The sequence below is a fragment of the Sebastes fasciatus genome, chromosome 2 (assembly GCF_043250625.1).
Source record: "Sebastes fasciatus isolate fSebFas1 chromosome 2, fSebFas1.pri, whole genome shotgun sequence".
Lineage (NCBI taxonomy): Eukaryota > Metazoa > Chordata > Actinopteri > Perciformes > Sebastidae > Sebastes > Sebastes fasciatus.
The window spans coordinates 28,172,437-28,194,550 of record NC_133796.1 but is presented as its reverse complement, the minus strand read 5'-3'; the positions used below and the strand labels follow the sequence as shown (position 1 = coordinate 28,194,550).

General features: G+C 40.2%; 1 protein-coding gene across 2 annotated transcripts in view; it reads left to right on the top strand.

Annotated features, from left to right (window-relative positions):
- Positions 1-22,114, top strand: part of dennd5a (DENN/MADD domain containing 5A) — a 38,832-nt gene that overhangs the window by 431 nt on the left and 16,287 nt on the right. Inside the window, exons 2-6 of one of the 2 annotated variants that reach the window (XM_074616999.1) lie at positions 10,877-10,948; positions 11,743-11,852; positions 12,605-13,313; positions 19,300-19,487; positions 20,269-20,580. In XM_074616999.1, the coding sequence (XP_074473100.1) occupies positions 10,877-10,948; positions 11,743-11,852; positions 12,605-13,313; positions 19,300-19,487; positions 20,269-20,580 (1,391 nt within the window). The remainder of the gene's footprint in view (positions 1-10,876; positions 10,949-11,742; positions 11,853-12,604; positions 13,314-19,299; positions 19,488-20,268; positions 20,581-22,114) is intronic. The other variant, XM_074617007.1, reaches the window with a different exon arrangement.

Genomic DNA, 22,114 nt, shown 5'->3' with positions numbered 1-22,114 from the left:
CTAGCTCCTCTCCTCTCAGCCTGGCTGGTACTGCTCGATGAGGAGGATTACTGTACTGGCTGGTTGTGTCTCTTTAACACACTCACGTGAATGTTAATTTGCTTGTCTATAAATTCCCTCCTGATTTGTATACTGTGTATATCTAAATGTTTTTTATGTCGGTGTTTCTGTGCAGTAATACATGTTTAATGTGAACAATACTTTACTTTTACAGTTAATAGAGACATTGGTTGATGGTGTTTAATACTGATGATATGATGTTATTACAACAGAGGATGTTGTCACAGTGGCTCCCAGCTGTCACCTGGTTATTTATCAGGTAGCAACTCACATGGGCGGATTACCCTATAGGGCACAAAGATACCATACCCCCCCATACGACCCCTGACATCCTCAGCATCCACCAGAGATCCACATTGTGCATGCAACCATCCTCCTCTCAGCCTGTCTGTTACTGCTCGATGAGGAGGATTACTGGCTAGTTGTGTCTCTTTAACGCACTGACATGAATCTTAATTTTCTTGTAGATAAATTCCCTCCTGATTTGTATACTCTATATATCTAAATGGTTTTTATGTCGGTTGTGTGCAGTAATACACATTTAATGTGAGCAACACTAGTTAATTGAGACATTGGTGTTGGTTGATGGTTTATAATACTGATGATATGATGTTATTACAACAGAGGATGTTGTCACAGTGGCTCCTATAGCTGTCAATTCAATTCAATTCAATTTGCTTTATTGGCATGACTGTCAGATGAACAATATTGCCAAAGCGTCAATTCAATAATAAATAAAAATAAAAAAAGAACAAAATAAAAACAAAAACATATATATACATATATACAATTCATTAAGCAAATTACAATATATATATATATTTAAAAAGAACATGCATGTAAATGGAGGAAAACAATAAAGAAGTAATTAATCAAGTTTTTTTAATTGTAATTGTAATTAATAATGTCACCTGGTTATTTAAAGGAGATCAGGTATCAAGGTAGCAACACACATGGGCGGATTATTACCCTAGGGCACAATTGTTTTTATTTATTTAACCTTTATTTAACCAGGTAATACTCATTGAGATTAAGAATCTCTTTTGCAAGAGAGACCTGGCCAAGACAGCAGCATTTAAACATACATTAAAGCTTCACACGCCACAACATAAAACAAATGCAAAAATAAAGACATAGCATAATATCATACAAAACACATTAAGATAAAGTTAAAATATTCAGAAACACAGACAGCTCCTGATTGACTCTGCTTCTAGGTCTTTCATTAATGTTTTAAATTCATCAAAAGTAGTCAGATTTCTCATGTCATTTCCCAAATATACCATACCCCCCCATACGACCCCTGACATCCTCAGCATCCACCAGAGATCCACATTGTGCATGCATCCATCCTCCTTAGAGGGCACACCCTTCCCTTCGCAAACAATTATAGAAACATCTTAAACTTATGATTAAGAGTACAATAGGCTGCTGTGACACACTTGGATCCTCTTTTGATTATGATTTTACCTGCATGTGTTCTGATTGAAAGACAGAAGATTTGCAAATATATATCTGCATGTGAAACTGTAGCCTGCAGGGTCCCTGAGCATGAACTGACTGAAATGGAAATTACGGCATGGCAACAGTGCTGTTTTTCCTCTCTATAGTCCTCCTGATCGGATGACTTTTCAGATGTACATTGATTATAATGAGAATACATTTTAGCATGAGCCAGTAGGTGTTGGCAATATGACAATATATAGCCTACCATGAAACAGTTGTGTCATACCGTTAATGCTGTGGTAGTTTAATACCTTCCAATGTTTCTGTGTTTATCAGGCTAATGTGGGCAATATTTGATTTTAGTATGATTTTTATATCAATGTGATACCCAGGTATTTATTTTCTCTGAATTACACAAAAATAGACATTTACATGGTATTCATGAACCATTTGTCATTTGACTTTCCAGAAAATGTACTATAGGGCTGCAACTGATGATTATTTTCATCGTCTTCATCGATTATTTGCTCCATTAATCGATTAGTTGTTTGGTCTATAAAATGTCAGAAAATGGTGAAAAATGTTGATCAGTGTTTCCCCAAGCCCAATATTACATCCTCAAATGTCTTGTTTTGTCCACAACTCAAAGATATTCAGTTCACTGTCGTAGAGGAGTAAAGAAGACAGAAAATATTCACATTTAAGAAGCTGGAATCACAGAAGTTTTACTCTTTTTCTTTAAAAAATACTCAAACTAATTAATCAATTATCAAAATAGTTGACGATTAATTAAATAGTTGACAACTAATCCATTAATCGTTGCAGCTCTAATTTACTACACCATAAATATCCAACAATGCAATGCGGTAGTGACGACAACATTCATAACGGACATTGACAGACAGCTCTGTAACATCAATAATACTTCAATTTAACTGTAAGTAAAATATTTCACTTTGCTAGGCTTGATATATATTTTGAATTAATTCAGACTTTGATTCTCACAAACTTTCGTTTTGGTCACATGAGGTTGGCACCGGGTTACCATGGTTACACGTATCCAACCGGAAAGAAGACTCTCAGGAAGTGACGACGTACATTACCGCTCGAAGCCCATGATATATATTGATATTTTGATACAAAATTACATATATACTGTAGTAGAGGATTATATCCATATCAATCACTCCAGATATTACAAATGGTAAACAGATTTTATTGCGTTTAAGGATTGTGATGTCTCAATTAACTTGAATATTCTGGTGGAAGTCTACAGTGACATTAGGCGCTTAAAGTGGCAGTAGGCAGTATATTTCTGGCATTATTGGGAAAAAATTCTATAATAACCTTTCAGCATATTGACTTTACAGCTAAACAGTACACTACAAGATGATTCTGAAAACATTTGAGGTGAGAAATAGTCATTAACGTAACATAATATTGATTCATATTTGATCAGCGCTGCCTAGTTTGACCGTTTGGTCGGAGTTTGCGAGTGATTGACAGCCGGCTCTCATAGACAGCAGCAGGACAGCAGACCTCAGATCAGCTCATACTGCTTGTTTTCCTCCGGTATGTGAAATCTTGCAGATGCCGTTAGGAGCACCGGAGGACACAGAGGCACATGATTTTTTTCAGGTTATCTGTTTCATGTACCACTGTCACGATATAGCGACCGTTTTATAAACATAGCTTTTTTTAATCATATTTGCTCCAATCTTGCCTACTTCAGCTTTAAGATCTGACAGTAGGCCTACACAGTTGGGAATGCTTAGTTCTTCCATACTTTATCATTGCTTAGTGTTGGAGACACTTGCACACATGTAGTTATTTACCATCTTGTGAGAAATGATCACTGAATCCAAGATGCAACCTACCAAGCTGCAGTTGTTGAGTGACAAGCTAATCTGAAACATGAACAAAGTGACTCTGTGAAGCTGGTTGGGTAGCCATGACAACTGACAGGCGGCACGTGACAGGGTATGTTACCATAACTGCACATTTCATCTCAAAAGAGCAGGTCCTAACAAAGACATGCACATCCATTTTATCGTGGCCACAAAATGGTAAACTACTTCTCTCAAAAGACTCCTGTTATTTTCCTTATTTGTTACATGAGAGAAGATTTATTGTAGGTTATTAATTGACGATTCTTGCGAATGAAATGTATTTGATTTTCTTGTCTCTTCCTGTAAGTGACAGATGGGTGTGTTGGAGTTTCTGGGGTTGTTGAGTGGCCAATATAGTTCGCTCAAAAGCTGCTTTCACCAAGGAGAAAACGATGTAATAATCATTAATATTCTTGAGTCTTTGTCTCCTCTGGGAGTCGTGACAGAACCAAGACATCAGTGGAAGTAGGAGTTGTGTCTCCTAAATTAGACTTTAGACAATGGAGATTTGTGTTATTTTGGAGTGTATGTACTGGTGCCTTCAAATGAAACTCGTGAGCTTGTGTTTACAACATGGGAAGTTATGTACACGAGTCATGTACAAGTCATGAGAACACTGCTGTTAAGCAACGGCAATATTAACGTTACTGTCTAGAAGCCACAGAGGCTAACAATTTAGCAAGCTAACAAGTGGGTAACACAATGTAGGAAATGCAAAGGCATAATGACAGAGGAAAATAGGACATATCAAATTATGAAGAAAAACAATATACAAGTAAAATTACAGTATATTAAATTATTATGCACCAAAAAATTAACTTCCATGGTCTCCGCCATTTCTGATAACGTCAACAAACACGTCACAACTCGTAAGCTCTGGGCTTTCAGAAACTTTGCACTTACGAGGTTGTGAATACCGTAAGAGGGGGGCGTTCATATGGACTGTTCTCGTGAACACGGTAAACACATCCCCATTTGAAGGCTCCATAAATATCTGGCAACATTTCCCCACCATATAATGTCAGGGTTTCCCGCAGTAATACCACTGCTAACTAATATCTTTGGGGAAAGCCCAAAATGTTGAAGGGAATAAACAAACACCTAATATAGTTTCAACTCAAATGATGTACTCATCACTGCATTTCCATTCAGACGGAGCTGCTAACATGAGCTAGCCTTAAGCCTGTTGTGAGTGTTGGGGTGTAAGCTGTCGTTGGCCGGGTCACTGCTCCTGCTTCAAACAACAATCAGATTAGCTCAGCCATTTTAACTTGTCTTGAGAAAAAAAAATTGACAACTGCTGTTCACAACACAGTGATTAATAGAGAATTCTGTTATCTCTATTTTCTGTGTGATTCATTGTGACTCAGCAGGTAGTGAGAAGCCTTTAGAGATAATGTTGTGGTCAAAAGAAAGTTCTTTCCTCCTTAAAGCTAAACTTAATCATAAATCCTTTTACAAAGACTCAACCCCTTTACTTCCTATTTTTTTTACTTCCTTCAATTCAAGTTCCTGTTTACCAGTTTCGCTAACATTTACTTGAAATTTTGTTATTATAATCTGCTATTGAGTGTGTGATAAGGGTTCTTTGAGGTCTCTCTGACTAGACAAAAAAACTTAACCGCTTGAAAGCTTGCACAGAAACTGAGACTCTGTGGTCTAACATCAGTGAAGCTGCTCTACTTACATGCGTGTTGCTGCTGTTTACTGTAGAAAGAGGTTAGGGGCTTGCCCTCGTCGACTTTCAGTTTAAGTTGAAGAGAGGAAATGGTGCGGAAATTCCATTGTTACAGGTTACATATGTCAGCTAAACATCCTCTATAGGTGTACCTAGAAGTTCTTTTGAATTTTGAATAAATGTTTGTGCCTTGTTGGATGCATTCAAGTGTGTCGTGTCAGATTTTAATCTTTACTTGTGACGGAGTACTTCTTCTGTTTTTTAGTCTTTACAGAGAGTTCATATTCTTTTTCACAAAATATTGTAGGGTTGCAGCTAATGATTATTTTCATCGTTGATTAATCTGTTGATTATTTTCTCGATTAATCGATTAGTTGTTTGGTCTATAAAATGTTAGAAAATGGTGAAAAATGTTGATCAATGTTTCCCGAAGTCCAAGATGACGTCCTCAAATGTCTTGTTTTGTCCACAACTCAAAGATATTCAGTTTACCGTCATAGAGGAGTAAAGAAACCAGAAAATATTCACATTTAATAGGCTGGAATCAGTGATTTTTTTTCTCAAACATTACTTAAACTGATTAATCGATCATCAAAATAGTTGGTGATTAAAAAGTCAAAAGTACTGTGTATGGTTGGTAATACAGGGATGTTTCAGATATCTTTCATGTGCGGGTAGATTAGTACAAAACTGTAAATATGTGAAAAGTTAAGTCAACAATTAGAGTGCTAATTTTGCAGATGATAACAAGAGTAAATGCTTATTCAACCTTTTTGAAACATACTTGAAAACCAGCACTGGAAAACAAATAGTTGATTTGTCAATCAGTCAATTGACATAAAATCAATTGGCTACTATTTTGATAATCAATTAATCGTTTAAGTCATTTTTTAAGCAAAAAATGCCAAATACTCTCTAGTTTCAGATTCTCAAATTTGAGGATTTGCTGCTTTTCTTTGTCATTTATGATATGAAACCGAAAATCTTTGGATTTTTGACTGTTGGAAAAAACGAGACATTTGAAGACGAGACCTTGAGCTTTAGGGAATTGTGGCAGTCATTTTATAGAGCAAACAATTCATCCATTAATTAAGAAAAAAAAGAACATATTGATCAATAATGAAAATAATCGTTTGTATCGTAAATACTTTACCACTTTTTTGTAAAGAAAGGCTTGCTTCAGCTGTAACTGAAGACCGTTTTGAGCATCATAAACAAACAATGTCATGACGCTGTGAAGAGGCAGTTCAGCCTCATCTTAAGCAACAGATACTGAGGATGGCAACTTAGCAGCCCTACGCACTTAGTAATTACTGAACAGATGGCTGGACATTATTCAGTAATTATAACGATTCAAACATTTTGAATTAATCAAAGTAACCTTGCCTCAAACTTTGCTGACAGAACTGTTGATAGATACTTGGTGCCATGAATGAAATGAGCTAAATCAAACTCTCTCAGTGATGTAACAGAACCACGGTACGTTCTTCATTTCCAATGTGATGCAATCGTGATTCATGTACAGTGAAACACAAAGAAACGTCCAAGACATTCTTTAAACGCAGTGTTTGGCAGCGCAGCGAGGGCCTGATTAGCATATGTATGACCCTGCAGCCTCACAGGCGACACTGGAAACACAGGCAGCTGAGGGACATAAGTACACTCGCACACAGGCTCCACTCATTCAAATGCTAAATATCCTTTTGAATTTCCCAGGCAGCCTCTCTCCCCCAATCCTACTCAGCAAACAAATGAGGATGAATGGCTCAACATGAAAGCTGGCTTTAAATGCATAATGTGGGCTTTCATATTTTCACTCAGTTGTTTATTTATGGGCCTGTTAAAGGGTCTACTGTCAGTGTTTTAAAAATCTGCTTGAAAATGTATCAGGGACATTTTGAATGCAATTTAAAGAGGCATTACAGATTTCACAGGGCTTTGAGGGTGCAGAGTATCTTGATCTTTACACAAAATTATTACAAACTGAAGCTGACATATGAAATAAGCTCGTAGAAAATACCAGCTCATAGGCCTGCAACTAATGAATCATGGAATGACAATGACAACGATGGAAGCTAAGGATTCAAGGTGCTCTATACGATATTCAGAACATTAATATAGCAGCAAACAACTATTTGTAATGTGAAGATATAGTGTTGTAATGCATGTTCGTGCATGTGAGCGTGCCCCACTAGCTAGTTCATAGCCGCCGCTCTGCACTGCTCTCATACGGCAGTTATAGCAGAAAACGCAGCCCCGACCGACGGCGCCATTGCGTAAGCGTAGCGCCCACCCTCTGGTTCTCAGGTAAACACTGTTAGCTCTGTCAGCACTGTTGCCGTTGTTTTCACTGTTAGCTGCAAGCCGCCGGCTCAGCTGTCGCCATGTTGAGAGCTGTGTGGAGGCAATAGATATGCTCTCAATCTCGCATTTAGAACCTTTAAAGTGTACAATCTGCAGTTTAAATCAATTAACTTTTCGATTCTGGGTGCTTCTTCTTCTTCTTCCCTAGTGGTTACCCACTAATTTGAATGAGCAAAGACAGTGATGTTACTGGACAAGTGAAAAAATTTGAATCGGAGAAACCATTTGTGAAATGTTACACATTTATTGAAAACCCCCACATTGTCTCTGTTGGGAGTACAAGCTGTGAAGGCTGTGAGTTTAAGCTGAGAGTGAGCTATCATGTCCTGTCAGCGCCGGGTCCTCTGGGTGAATAACCGTTGATGTGTTTTTGCTGCTGAGCTATTTTGAAGCGTCAGCAGCATCTTCACCGAAATCCTGCTGCGGGCAGTCAAGTGGAGTCGTGCTAGAGTATAGATTTCTAGACCGAGAGATACATCCGTTTATGTCTGAGCCTAGTGGGCCACGCTACGCTAGGTGTGAGGGTGTGTGAGCACAGGAGGGGTGCAGAGCTGTGGGTGGTCCCTGGCTGACTGGATGAGGGAACACGGCGAGGAGCCAGAACTCAGTGACGCTCTACTCCCACTGCTACCGGTCCACACTCTCATGGCATCACGCTCTCCATTTGTTTGGAAAAATATGACAAATGTAGAAAATGTTTACACGGTAGAGCTTGTTGGTGCTCATTTCAACGAGTGTCTTCCTGAGGTGAGGCAGCCAGCGTGTAATTAGCGCTAATTACCAGGTGAAGGTTGAAAGAAGGAACAGATGTGTAGTCTGAGCCAACTGTAAAGCTGTGACAGTCGAGGTGGGCAGGGATAACACCACTATGGAGGATCATGTTACCAGAATTAAAGTTAAAAGCTATTCTAGGAGCCAAAATGAGCATTTAGCCTGTATTGTTTATTATTATTTGTTTAGGCTGCACCACGTTCTTTTGGTTAGTATCATTTCCAGTAACTGGCACAGGGGTGTGGTTTCACATATTTGACCTGTTCACTGGGACCGCAGGATTTAGACAAAGAGGGCGAGTTAGGCTTGGACATTTTCTGTTGGCCCTATAGGTCCTACTTTAATTTATCCATAACAGTTGCCATTATTTTCATTTAATAAACAGTCAAACGCATATGGTTTTTAAGTATGGATTTGTTTTACGGGTCACAGTAAAGAGTACTTAGCCTCTTAGCGGCTGTTTGCTTGATAGCAGTTGCTACAATTATGTCATAAACAATTTGCTTATATATGCTTTTGTTTTCTTCTTTCATTACATTTTTCTTTTCATATTCCATGTTTCAATTTAAGTTACATTTTTTAGTTGATTTTAGCATTTACAGCATTTTCCATTTACAATATCCATTTGTCATTTCAATATCCTTTTTTAGTTACCTTTTTCTTTTTATCATTTATCGTGGAGCCATCATAGTGGTATAAAAATGTCAAAGAAATATTAAGGAACTAATCTTTTCCCCATCCCTACTAATCTTAATAATAGTCTGACATATCTTTGGTTGCTCAACTAGGATTCTCAGTAAATGCTTTCCAAGATTAAACATAAGTGTCTTGTTCAAACAAATGCAGTAGAGAGAATGAATGTAATCTTCAGGGAAGAGAGTTGAGAGAGTCATCATTTCTTGTCTCTATGCGTGTGTCACCATTAAGTCATATCATAAATGCAATGAAAATGGATTTTCCTCACCCCTAACTACATAGGTCACATCAACCTTTACCTTGAAATTGACCTGGTGTGAAAAGAGTCGATGTGTCACACAGCTCACTTTTGGCATGCTGCATTAATGTGTGTTTCTACCAGCAGGACTGTTTCATTGGTGCTCGGCAAATGTCACGCATGAAGAGGAAACAGCAAAAAGCACTGCTTTGTTACATAAAGGGTGTTTTTTTTGTGCAAAATGTTAGATAATCTCACTCAGCAGCTCCAGTCAGTCTGCAATACAAGGGCAGCCATTCACTCAGCAAACCTCATGACTGTCTAGTGATAGGATCTTTGAACCATTTACCACACCTTGAGATGTTTATTCCACATGTGATTAAATGTTGAAAATGTATTGAAATGTCATATCATGTCTTTGTAAAACACTTTTCCTCTCCATACCATCTTACAAGGCTATCTATATTACTCTATATTTTTCTTTATTGTCAAGAAAGACTAAAACCAAGAATGTGTTGGGTTCTCAATAATTTCCTACTTCCTTACCCTGTCTGTGGCTGACTCCGAATTCATTCCTACTGAAGAAATAACTCTTAAGAACAAATCACAAATATGTGCATTTAAAAAATGTAATTCACTAAAACAGCTAAATAACTGTCTGCAAAACTCATGACTCTCCCATCAGCCTCGGCTGTACTTTTGTTTAGTGCTATAGAGTGCTCCAGGGATGACGTATTTTTGTAGGCCAACCAGGAAGTTAGCATCGCCCCGGTTCCCTCGACAAAAAGGCGATGAGATTCTTCCACTGGGTTTTGGATTATTGCAGAAAATAAGATCTGTGGCAAACAAACATTTATGATACTTACACGTTTTGTTCAGCAAGATAATCGTCACAAATGAACACCACTTTTATGATTTTTGAAGTGTAAATGCAATCACTAGAAATAAAAAGCTAACGTTAGGCTATAAATGAAGTACACCACGGTCGCATGAACGTGAGTATAAACAACAACGCTGTAACAGCAAACGAGTCGACGTGATGACGTTTAGTAGTCTCATTTAACCACTTGTTAACAACCGCCTTTTTTTAAGACACATTAAGGCTTTAAAATTCACTAGTGGGGTATTTGTTAATGTATTTTATGTCGTAGAACAAAACGTTAAAATCTCTTAAGCTTGTGTTAAAACCACAGACCTTATTTCAGGCATCTAACTAAAAACCCATTAAAAGAAAACATTGACATCCAGATGAAGGAACTGGAAGTGTTCAAATGCTAACTCATCTCCTGGGTTTTAGGACTCATTCCTATAACACACACACACTGTTAGCAAATGTTGGCATGCTAACACGCTAAACTAAGATGGTGAACATGCTAAACATTACACCTGTTAATCATTAGCATGCTACGGTTGTCATTGGGAGTATGTTAGCATGCTGACATTAGCTCCAAGCACCACTGTGCAGCCTCACAGAGCTGCTAGCATGGCTGTAAACTCTCTGCGGTGAGCTTATAATCCATATCAGAGCCGTATGGATTTGCATGATCTCTAACAGGAGAGGAAACTGAGACACACAGAAACGCTGTATCCTCGTCTCATAACCCCAGCAGCTGGCTTGAATTAGCATACACACCTGCCGGAGAGACACGATAACGTCCTGTGTCTGTGGGCAGTGATGCGCTACCCATACGCAACCAGGCTTTTAATTCTACTTTTGTTTTATTTGTTGTGTAGCTTTATGCCAGTATATAGAGGCTACTAAATTCAGAGATGGGGCCAGAGGAAAATTGGCGGGGGCAGAAGAAGGTAACCCTCCCACCACACACACGCCTCCCCACTCTTAACCTGAGCTCAGCTTTAACCCTTCAGCCTTTAACCTGGCTCACCTTGTTTTTGTTTTTTTACACTAAGCAGCCCCAGCCCCTTTTTGTTACTTCAAATTTTTCCCAGTTATTTTCTGCACAGGTGTGGGGCCCTTTCTGTTTTTTTGCGCACTCTGATTTCTCTTCTCCCCTCCTCCCTCACATCCTTCAGCAGCAGCTGAACAATGAGCTGATGTTTGACAATCACCGCTTCTGTTTCTCTCACACACACACACAAATCCAGTGCTGCCTGCGCTGGCATTGCTTGGTCAGTGTTTACTCCCCCCCCACACTCTGAATGACTTTTCAGTACTGCCTTGGTGTGTGCATCACTTCTGCTTTACTCTGGGTTCAAATCAACTCAGTTTGGGCTTTTTCTATGATTGATTATTTTATGTGTTCCTTTTGTATTGTCATTAAAGCTGTCAGGAAGCATTAAGATCCATAAAGTAAATCATCTATTTTGGAGTATTGGATGCTTCCTGTTTGAATATTTTATTTCGTTTACTCTCTAAAGCGGGATGCAGATGACAGCTTTATATGATGCAATACAATCTTCCTCTCAAGACAAATATGCTGACTTGCGCTTTCCTCTGGAGCTGCGCCTGGCACTTTAAACCTGCTTCTGATCAGATTGTTTTTCTGCTCCTCCTTCCACATCTGGAAACCTATGCTAACTCTTTGTCTCCTTTTTCTTTTGTTTTTTTTCGCTCTCTCTCTGTTTTGTTTCATTTCCAGGTGAGAATTTTGAGCAGAGTCCACTGCGGAGAACCTTTAAATCCAAAGTCCTAGCACATTATCCAGACAATGTCGAGTGGAATCCATTTGACCAGGATGCAGTTGGCATGGTACGATCTCTACACAGTTAAAGCATTTCCCTCACGTCATTTAAGAATAATAGCATGACTGGGAGATAGGATTGAAATCAGTATCACAAAATTAATATAAATATTTTTCCTTTGTATCATGATACAGGAAATGCATACAAATTCACAAATTCAGTTGATGTTAAATCTAGGGCTGGGCGATAATTCAGTATGATAACTTATCAACTTTCAATGGAATCATATCCTGATGAAATGTTATATCAGATATCATGATGAAATGTTATATCGAGATATCATGATTCATGATCCACAACTACGGCGTCTAAATTGATAATAACAAGCACATACTAACTCAAACAATCTGATTACTCTGTATTTGTGTGCATGCATGTATATATCTATAATTTCACTTGAAACTGTTGTGTTCATCTTGCACTAAAGTTCTTAATTAAATGAGAAAATACTCAATACTTTTCATTTGTCAAGTATTTAATTCACACAGGTGTATACAAATATGCCATGTGGTTACTTCATATAGTGTAGACTATTTACATTTTGGCCATATCGCTCAGCCCTACTTAAATGCATTGAGCTGTGTTCCACTGTTTTGCAATACTAACATGTGTAAAGGAAAAATATCAGTAACTAATTGTGTTGGTTTGCTTAGAATCATTAAAGGAATAGTTCAACATTTTGGGAAATATGCTTTCTTTCCATGTGTTAGACTAACTTCCCTCAACCCTCTGATGCCTTCTCTATCCGTCCTCTCACAGCTCTGTATGCCAAAGGGTCTGGCGTTCAGGACGCAGATCGATTCCCGGGAGCCCCAGTTCCACTCCTATATCATCACCAGGGAGGACGGCTCTCGGACCTACGGCTTCGCCCTCACCTTCTTCGAGGAGGTGACCAGTAAGCAGATCTGCAGCGCCATGCAGACTCTTTACCACATGCACAACGCGGAGCAGTACGACATCTTGCACACTCCCACCTCGCCGCCGGGACCCGAGGACCAGCGGCACCTACACCCACACCATCACTCACACCCACACTCCCAGACTCGCCCCGTGCTCCACGCGGCGCCCGCCATCTCCCGCCTGCAGCGCTTCAACTCGTACGACATCAGTCGCGACACGCTGTACGTGTCAAAGTGCATCTGCCTGATCACACCCATGGCCTTCCCTCAGGCCTGCAGGAAGGTGCTAAAGCAGCTTCACCTTGCGGTCTCGTCCCCCCAGCCCCCGCCCCTCCCGCTGGAGAGCTTCATCTACAACATCCTCTATGAGGTGCCCCTGCCGCCCTCTGGGCGCTCCCTCAAGTTCTCAGGCGTTTACGGACCCGTGGTGTGCCAGAGGCCGAGCACGTCTGAGCTGCCACTCTTTGACTTTGCCATCGGTGAAATGATTCATCTGCTGGGGATGGAGAACGTTCTACAGCTGTTCACCTGCGCCCTGCTGGAGATGCAGATACTGCTCTACTCACAGCGTAAGTAGTCATCCCGCAACTGTAACACTCAGTGTTCTCATGTAGCCTTTCGCATCCTGTCACATTAGGGTGCATTGATCACAAGTACCTATGCATATTGCTCACATTACAACCTTATTTTAAAGACAAATAGACAAGTAGTCAGGGTTACATTGAAATCCTGTGTTATATGGACACAATTCATTAACACTATACATGTTTTCTGAAGAGCTGGAGGCAAGGAAAAATCATGCATTATCTGTAACAGCTGTTAGAGGTCATGTGAGCCTGTTAGTAGAGGCTGTCTCAAGAGACGTGTCTGCAGCCGGGGGACATATCAGTGTCATGACATGAGACTAGATATTGTCTGGGGACCTGGTTGTTACACACTGGTGTAGCTTCAAGCCTTTCCTCCATGTTTATAAATTGTGGATGGATGGAAATGGAAAGAAGACTTAAATTACTATTTTTGTCATCATAGAGAGGGGGAGATGCGATATTGTTTAAAAATGGGGATAACAGCGCACATTTTCAGAAGTTCTCTCCAAGTAGACATTCATAGTGTTGCATTCTGATGTTGAAATGAAAAGTGAAAGAGATTGTTGTGTCATTAATGGGGGGAAAAAGGTCCTTTCTTTCCTCCACACAGCTGGCCAATCACTGCGTGAAGTGGGTGTGAATGTGGGATTGTTCTTTTCGGAAAGTGGACGGACACAGCCTTTTCTTATCAGACGTCAGAAAAGTGCGAGGGCAGGGGGTCTCAGAGGCTATTCGACCATCTGACAAGCACTCATAGGATGTAGTATATTGGCTCCTTTAACCTGCAGTAGGCAGAATATTTTTGGCATCGTTGGGAAAAAATTTCATAATAACCTTTCAGCATATTATAATTCAAGTGTTCTGAGAGAAAACTAGACTTCTGCACCTCCTCATGGCTCTGTTTTCAGGCATTAAAAAATCTATCAATCACAGGTCATTTCAGAGAGAGAGTGTTCCTATTGGCTGTTCATTCAACGGAGGCAGCTGTCAATCACTCGCAACCTCCGATTAAACAGTCAAACTAGGCAGCGCTGATCAAATATGAATCAATATTCTGTTACTGTAATGCCTATTTCTCTCCTCAAATGTTTTCAAAAACAACACACCAGCAGCATACTATGGATAAGTACTCATACAACCCCACTTCAAAACTAACCAAACTATCCCTTTAATAGAAACACCATAACTCAATGTAGTCTTCAGTGGCCAAAAACAAAACTATTTGGCTGCTGAGCTCTTTGTGCATCATCAGTTTCATGGTCTGTTTCACCCAGAAACCTAGACGCAGAAAATGAATACACTGAAAAGGAAATGTTGCAGCTTGTGTCACTGCTACACTGCCGCTCCGTAAACCAGCTCTTTTGCCAACTTCAGAAATTTTAGGGTTTAAAATGTCTGGATGGTTGTTGTATAGGAACAAAAGGCATGGCCTTTAGGCTAGGACACATGTTTGATATGCATGGTGGAACTGTTATCCAAGAGATTACATAACCTGTTGAGTGGTTCCATTAAAGTGATGCAGTGTGAGTACCAGCCTGTGTAAACGTTGGTCCCCCTCCTCACCCATCACCGGCTGCTCCTTCTGCCAGGACTCACATGGAAATGTCTGTGTGAGGATCGTCTTGTGTGCACATTTGAGCTGATAGGCTATGCAGGCCTTTTTTGGTGATTCTTTGTGATTCATCCTTTAAGCAAAACACACAGCTGACAATCAGTTACTTCATTTTATAGGAGCTTTTGATTTAAAAAAACTATTTGGCAGTCCCAAAATGCAGAGAGCTCGATCCCTGTTCGTATTTATTCATTCGTAGTAACTGCTGTGTGTGTGTGTGTGTGTGTGAAAGGAGAAACAAGGAAATCATTTAAGGATGCTGGGTCTGGTCTGGTGATTGGATCCATTACAATGGCAAGAGAAGGCAAATGGTTTACAAAACGCCAGGGGCCGGGGGGAGAGGAGCTCTTAAGGGGGGGGGAAGCTCTGGTGTTGCTAGGCGACCCAGAGACAGGGAGGATGGCAGTGATGCAGGATGATTATTATTGGTTGGAAGTGACATCATGCCTCTTTTATTCCCCCCATGAGGTTGATCACTGCAGAACGTGTGAAGGGTGTTGTGTAGAGTTAAGCCCTGGCAATCTTCCACTGAGAAGAAATGAGGGGTTGTTAGGAAAAGACTCCACGTACTTAAACACACACACACACACACACATGGAAGAGAGGGGAGAGGGATGCTCTGCAAATAGAGAGACGACTGTGTGTGTTATGTGCTAAAAATAGCGCTGGACTTCATAAGTCTGATTTGAAATAAATAGGCCAGTATTTCGTCTCTGAAGCCATGATAGAGAAGATATTCAAATACGGTCTCCTGTCCTTCTCAAACAGGAAGCTCATCATGTGTCAATCATGTGTCAACCACTGTGACACACTACAATTAAGCCGCTACTTGTTATTGTTATTTCCCTTCCTTCGTCTTCTCGTCCGTCTCTATGTGGTTTGTGCAGTCGAGAGTGGCAGGTTAGATGAGGGGAGAGGGAGATCTTAGCGGGGGATGTTGCAGTTACACAACGCACGTTTGAGCCGCAGAAATGCTGCATGTGAAATGAAGTTGAAAAGCACAAATTTAAATCTGGACCTCCGTCAGCAGAGTGTGTTTGGCTTTAAGATACAGAATCAAGCTTGTCTACATCAAACTGTACCATTTTAAGTTAGCAAATGACTCACTCTTTTCATATTACCTTTTTTTGTATATTAGGCAATAGCATTACCATCTTGTGCCAACTTTTAGACGGGATTCTAAAACATGCCATGGTTCTTCTCCACCGTCAGTTGTTTTTTTTACAGCCCATAACCACATTATTCATAATTCATAATTTTCCTTTTAGTCAGAGGATTGTGTGTTTCATGTTTTTCTTTAGGCTGCAATATCAGTTTGCGCAACTAAATTATGTAGTTTTGGCTGAAGCGGAAACTCTTAGTCAATTAATCGATCAGTTGATTGACAGGACATGAATCCACAACTATTTTGATATTGTATTAAAGCAGCAGTGGGTCGAAATGGAGCAAATATGATTAAAATTAGTTATTTTTATAAAACGGTCACTATATCCTGACAGTAGTGCGTGAGACAGGTAATCTGAAACAAAAAATCATTTGCCTCTGTGACCTCTGGTGCTCCTAATGGCATCTGCAAGATTTCAAAGACAGGAGGAAAACAACCAGTCAGAGCCGAGCTGGAGCCTGCTGTCTCTTAGCAGCTGTCAATCACTCGTGAACTCTGATCAAACAGTTAAACTAGGCAGCGCTGATCAAATATGAATCAATATTCTGTTACTGTAATGCCTATTTCTCGCCTCTAATGTTTTCAGAAACATCTTGTAGTGTACTGTTTAGCTGTAAAATGAGAAAGTTTGTGATCCGGCAGCTGTGTTGAGATCAGTTGAGGAAATACCAAGCACCGCCCACCAGCCGGAGCAAACTTTCTCATTTTAAGTGCTGTATGACATCTCTCAACCATGAAATGTACCTGGGAGATAGTGGGGTTTTCCAGTTTAGGAGAACTAGCCTGCACGCTAACAACAATACATTTTAATTGTTTTTAAAGAAAAATGCCGAACATCTTTTGGTTCCACCTTCTCAAATGTGAGGATTTGCTGATTTTTGTTTCATATAATTTTACATTGTAAATCTTGAAGACGCCATCATGGGCTCTGGGATATTTTAGAAGGCAGAATATTTTCTGACATTTAAAGAGCAAACTATTCATCGATTAAACAAGAAAATAATCTGCAAATTCATCAATATTTTAAATAATCATTACTCTATGGCTACATCTCTGCAGGAACCACAGAATACATCACTCGTTGGCTTTTCCATTCACTTCTGACCAAATGAAAATAGTTGTTGATCAAAATCAGCCCGTAGCTTCTGGCTGTCAAAACGAACACAGAAGTTGTTTGATCAGAAGAGCAGAATAAGATCCGCAGCAGTTTCACTTCTGTGGGTTCAGTGTATTTTTAGCCTGCGCTGCATCAGTTTGCACTCAGTATGTAAACTAAACAGTTCAAGCATCACTTCAAGTCCAAACTGCTACCAGTTCTCAGTGTGGACATTTATAAAGTGTTCGTGGCATGCATCGGTGTATATAAGCAGCAGTACTTGACCCTTTGTGACCTGAGTTAAAGTGGTTTCTTGTTATTCTTGTTACGGTGGCCTAGTTTAAGAGCAAACGGGTGATGTGTTAGTATTCTTGTCCCCCCATCCTGGGAGAGGAAGCCTGCTGAGAAGGGGGGATGAGGGGGGGAGGCCCAGGCCGGGGTGAGAGTCTCTTCTCATGGACCAGCAGCACATGACCAAATGAAGGAATGGCATTTATTTTGGCACCATAACGGGAGAGGCAGAGCTGCTGCTGAATGTACAGTAGGTGTCAAGGGGATAGAGCAGGAATGCAGATGAGGAGGACTGGAGACATTTGTATGCACACCAGCCCTGATCATGAAGGAGTGTTGCTCTGTGGAGTCACAAAGAAAGGAATTTAAAGTTGGCTATAGGGCCAGCTGACTGGAGCTGTGTAACTGCTTAGACTGGATCCTCCACAGGTCCTTCAGAGGACTTCCTCTTTCTTTCTTTCTTTATTATAGGACAGGCTTGCTACAACGTATTTGGTCTGCAAATGTGGACTTCAGAAGATCCGCTCCCTACATCTGGACACCGTTTGTGTCTCATTACAGCTGATTCCTTTAAGTCTGGTCACATATACAGAACAGAGAATAGCAAAGACAACCAGACTAAAGAGTTAACACTATAGTAGGGTTGGATGTTTCCTTTTGTCATGTCATCATGTTAGTCCACGCAATTTTTACAATTTATTTCATTAAATCATCTGAGATCTGCTTTCTGAAACATGGCCAATTTATCAGAATACAGTTGTCAACTGTTTCCTGCTGTTGGATCAAAACCTCCGTTGACATTTTATTACATTTAACGAAGCCAAGCTTACCGGTAAACATCTATTCCTTCTAAAAGATCATTTATGATTTCTTACGACTGATGAACAGACACTAACTCATTCGGCAAACATGTTTTAACATTTTTAGCATCATGTAAAGAGAATAAACAGGATGTCTCCCAGATAAAGCTCGTCTGCCTCAACGGCAGATTACACATTTTTGTAACCGCTGAAACATCGCTCCAAATTTAGCAGATGGTAATCGATAATATAGAAAAAGTATTTTTTGTCAAGTAGCAAATATTATCAGTGGCTGATATACATAAGCAAACACGGCAAAAAACTGCTACCGCGCTGCTTTCTGTGGCTTCAAACTTTCAGTCGTGTTTTACTTTTGGCCTCAGCCACTCAGCGCTATCGCAGCAGGTGATTTCTGTCAGCAAACAGAAGAGCTGCTGAGGCATAAACAACGTAATCCCATTTAGATAACAGATAGTCATGTTGCACAACTCTTCTGGCATATGCTGTTTACCGCCCCAAGAAGTGTTTTGGAGGAATAATCAACATTTATCAGGCAAAGGCAGTGTGGCCCTGAAGTGTTTGTGGAATAATATATGGGAAGAGTTGCAAAAATGCACTTAAATAGTTTAGAATCATTTGAATATGTTATGAAGACTGCCCATCATGAGCAGCACAGCAACAGATTTCTGCCATGTGGGTATCAATCCTTTTCTCTTGTCCAGTAAATGTTGAATTTATCACTGATCACGTCATTGAACAAGCATTCGCATGTGGTGATTTTGATGATTGTACTGTGGAAACCACTAATCAGGAGAAAATGTTGGAGCACACGTGATCATTCAGAATCATTACAATCACTGAGGCTTTAAACTAATAATCAAGTCAGGAAATGAACCCTGACATCTGCACTGTATACTGCTGCACAAACAGTATCTTAATATCTGTTTCATGGTTACAGTCTGTCCTTCACCGCTGTTCTCTTTTCTTTATGTGTGCGTTAACAGATTACCAGAGGCTGATGACGGTGGCAGAGAGCATCACAGCCTTAATGTTCCCCTTCCAGTGGCAGCACGTGTACGTTCCCATTCTGCCCGCCTCCCTCCTCCACTTCCTGGACGCTCCCGTGCCGTATCTCATGGGCCTCCACTCCAACGGGCAGGATGACCGCACCAAGCTAGAGCTGCCACAGGAGGTACAAAACACACCGTAGTGTCTCCCCCTACTTAAATAAGAGTTAAAACTCTCTTCATTTGCTTTATTTCAATTTTTTTTGTGCAAAGTCGATTTTTTTGAAATGGCAGTAAATTGCTGCTGAGATAAATGTTGTAGGATTTTCATATTACCGTACTGAGAGGTGTGAACACCACTGTAGATCCTCCCACGTCTATTTGTTCCTCTTAAAAAACACAGATTGCAAATCAACCTTCGCCTCTGTGCACTTGTGTTTGCTTTTTTTTTGTTAACTAATGCAGTCTGCAAGGTTGTTACTTTGGTGCAAAAACATGTGGAGAGATTATCTGGATATTAGTGAATAAATCCCTCCTTGTCTTTATTTTTCTTTGTGCACACAAACATGCACGCTATATCTTTGTCAGTGTTTTTATTTACAATCAGAACAAGCAGAATGATTATTGTCATCCTGCATAGGTAAGGCTTTTTTTGTTGTACAGCTGACACAAGCTATGGTGGACAGTTTTTCTTCTTCTCATTCCTCTTGTGGCCACATTTTTAAGCTCAGTCATCAGTTTGCTCATTAGGAACAAGTGTTTTTGCTTCCCATTTTAAACACAGACAGATATGCGTGAAAAGTGAAATGTGCTGTCAGACATGTCTGGTAAATCTCGAGGTTGAACTGTGAAATCTAAAGGGATATAAAATAACCTTTGTTAGCTGTGTAATAGTGTTATTAGGCTCAATTTATTCGTTTTTTATGTTTCTGATGCTTAATTATCTCATTTCTTGACTTCTTCCAGGCTAACTTGTGTTTTGTGGACATCGACAACCACTTCATCGAACTGCCAGAGGAGTTGCCCCAGTTTCCCAACAAACTAGAGTTCATTCAGGAGATCTCCGAGGTGCTCATGTCCTTTGGCATTTCTCCAGAGGGAAATATTCACTCCAGCGACAGCCAGGCCAAGTACCGGGGCTTCCGATCTGTTGACATGGTCTCCGATAAGCGCAACGGGAACCTGGCCTCGCCCCTCAACTCCTACCTGCTGAGGGAGAACGAAACCATCGCCAGACTGCAGGCGCTGGTCAAGAGGACAGGCGTCAGCCTGCAGAAGGTGAGAAATGATGAAATCTGATGAATTAAAAATGGGTGGTTGTCTGGAACTCAATCTTCAAAACAAAATTTCTAATTATAGTTGAACAGTTTCAATAATGAATGCATTCATTGTAAAATCAGCCTTGCAAATAGAGTTTTTAAACCCTTATATTCAGCAGCTCCATTGAAATGCAAATATCTCATAAATGTGCGACTATATTCTGCCAGCTTATAAATGATGTAGGGATGATAATATCAGTTTATTGTATTATATGATGTTATTACTGTCATAATTGCAGTAAGGAGAAATGAACAAAAGGGGGAGCCCTTCTGTGCCACACAGTGGACTGGATGCATGTTTTGTCAGTATAGAAAGAAAAGAAGAAAACAGAAGTTGTCTAAAGTTTATGGTTTTCGTTTTTTTTAAAAAAAGGTCAGAAATTCCGCACTAACATGCTATTTAGGATGCTAAAACAGTATATGTCCGAAACCTCAGTATGAAACCAATAGTATGCAAATTGCATACTATTTCAATGCAATGCGTTAGTGACGACAACGCTCATAGCAGATGTTGACGTACAGCTCTGTAACATCAATAACGCTTCAATTTAACTGTAAGTATAGATTCCACTTTGGTAGGTGTAATATTTTAAAATAATTCAGACTTTGAAACCGTCATTTTGGTCACATGGGGTTACCATGGTTACACTTCTCCAACCGCCAAGGAGGCTCTCAGGAAGTGACGACGTAACTACTGTTTATTCAGGCAGCAGTATGTGGGGTTTTTAAAAATGGAAGATCAATGTGTTAAGTTTTAATCGTGAAAGGTACATTCGTTGCCCCTCACCATATTTGAGTAATTAAGGAGTTAATATGTATACTGACATAGATAATCATATTGAAGAGATACAGGGAGCTAACAGAGTGCCACCTACAGTAGTGTGGAGTCTTGAAGGTGTTTTGCATTTCCATCCAAGAGACTTCATCAGCTCAAAACAACAACTCCAGCTGCCTTTGAAATGCTGCTGGTCGATGCCTTGCAGCTGAGATGACAGAAACTCTTTATGGACACTGACATCAGCAGATGTAGTTGGCATCTGTACAGGCTCATTTGGCTCGAGTGACTTACAAACAATGTGATGAAATACTCTCTCTCCCTCTGAAGACTGATAGACGGATGAATTAGCTGCTAATTAGAGAAAGCCTAATCGGCTTATGCACTAGTGGCCAGCGTTAGCTTTCCATGAACGGATTAGCTCATCGTCTGTTTTCCAACTATGAGGTCAGACCTCACTTATAAGGAATCTTATCTAAACTCACTGCTGAATCTAAGGGAACAAGGCAGTGATTGAAGAGATTCTTGGGTTACGTCATTGGACTTTGCTGCTCTGTGTTATTGTAGCCCCGTAGTGCTGGCATCTGTCTAGCTGACCCACTGACATGCTAAAAAAGGTCACTTAGCTTTGGGTCATAAATCAAAACAGATGTCTTCCTTTCCCATAACCCTGCTGCTTCCTCAGCAGCCCGTGGCAACAGTCAGATAAGACAACACT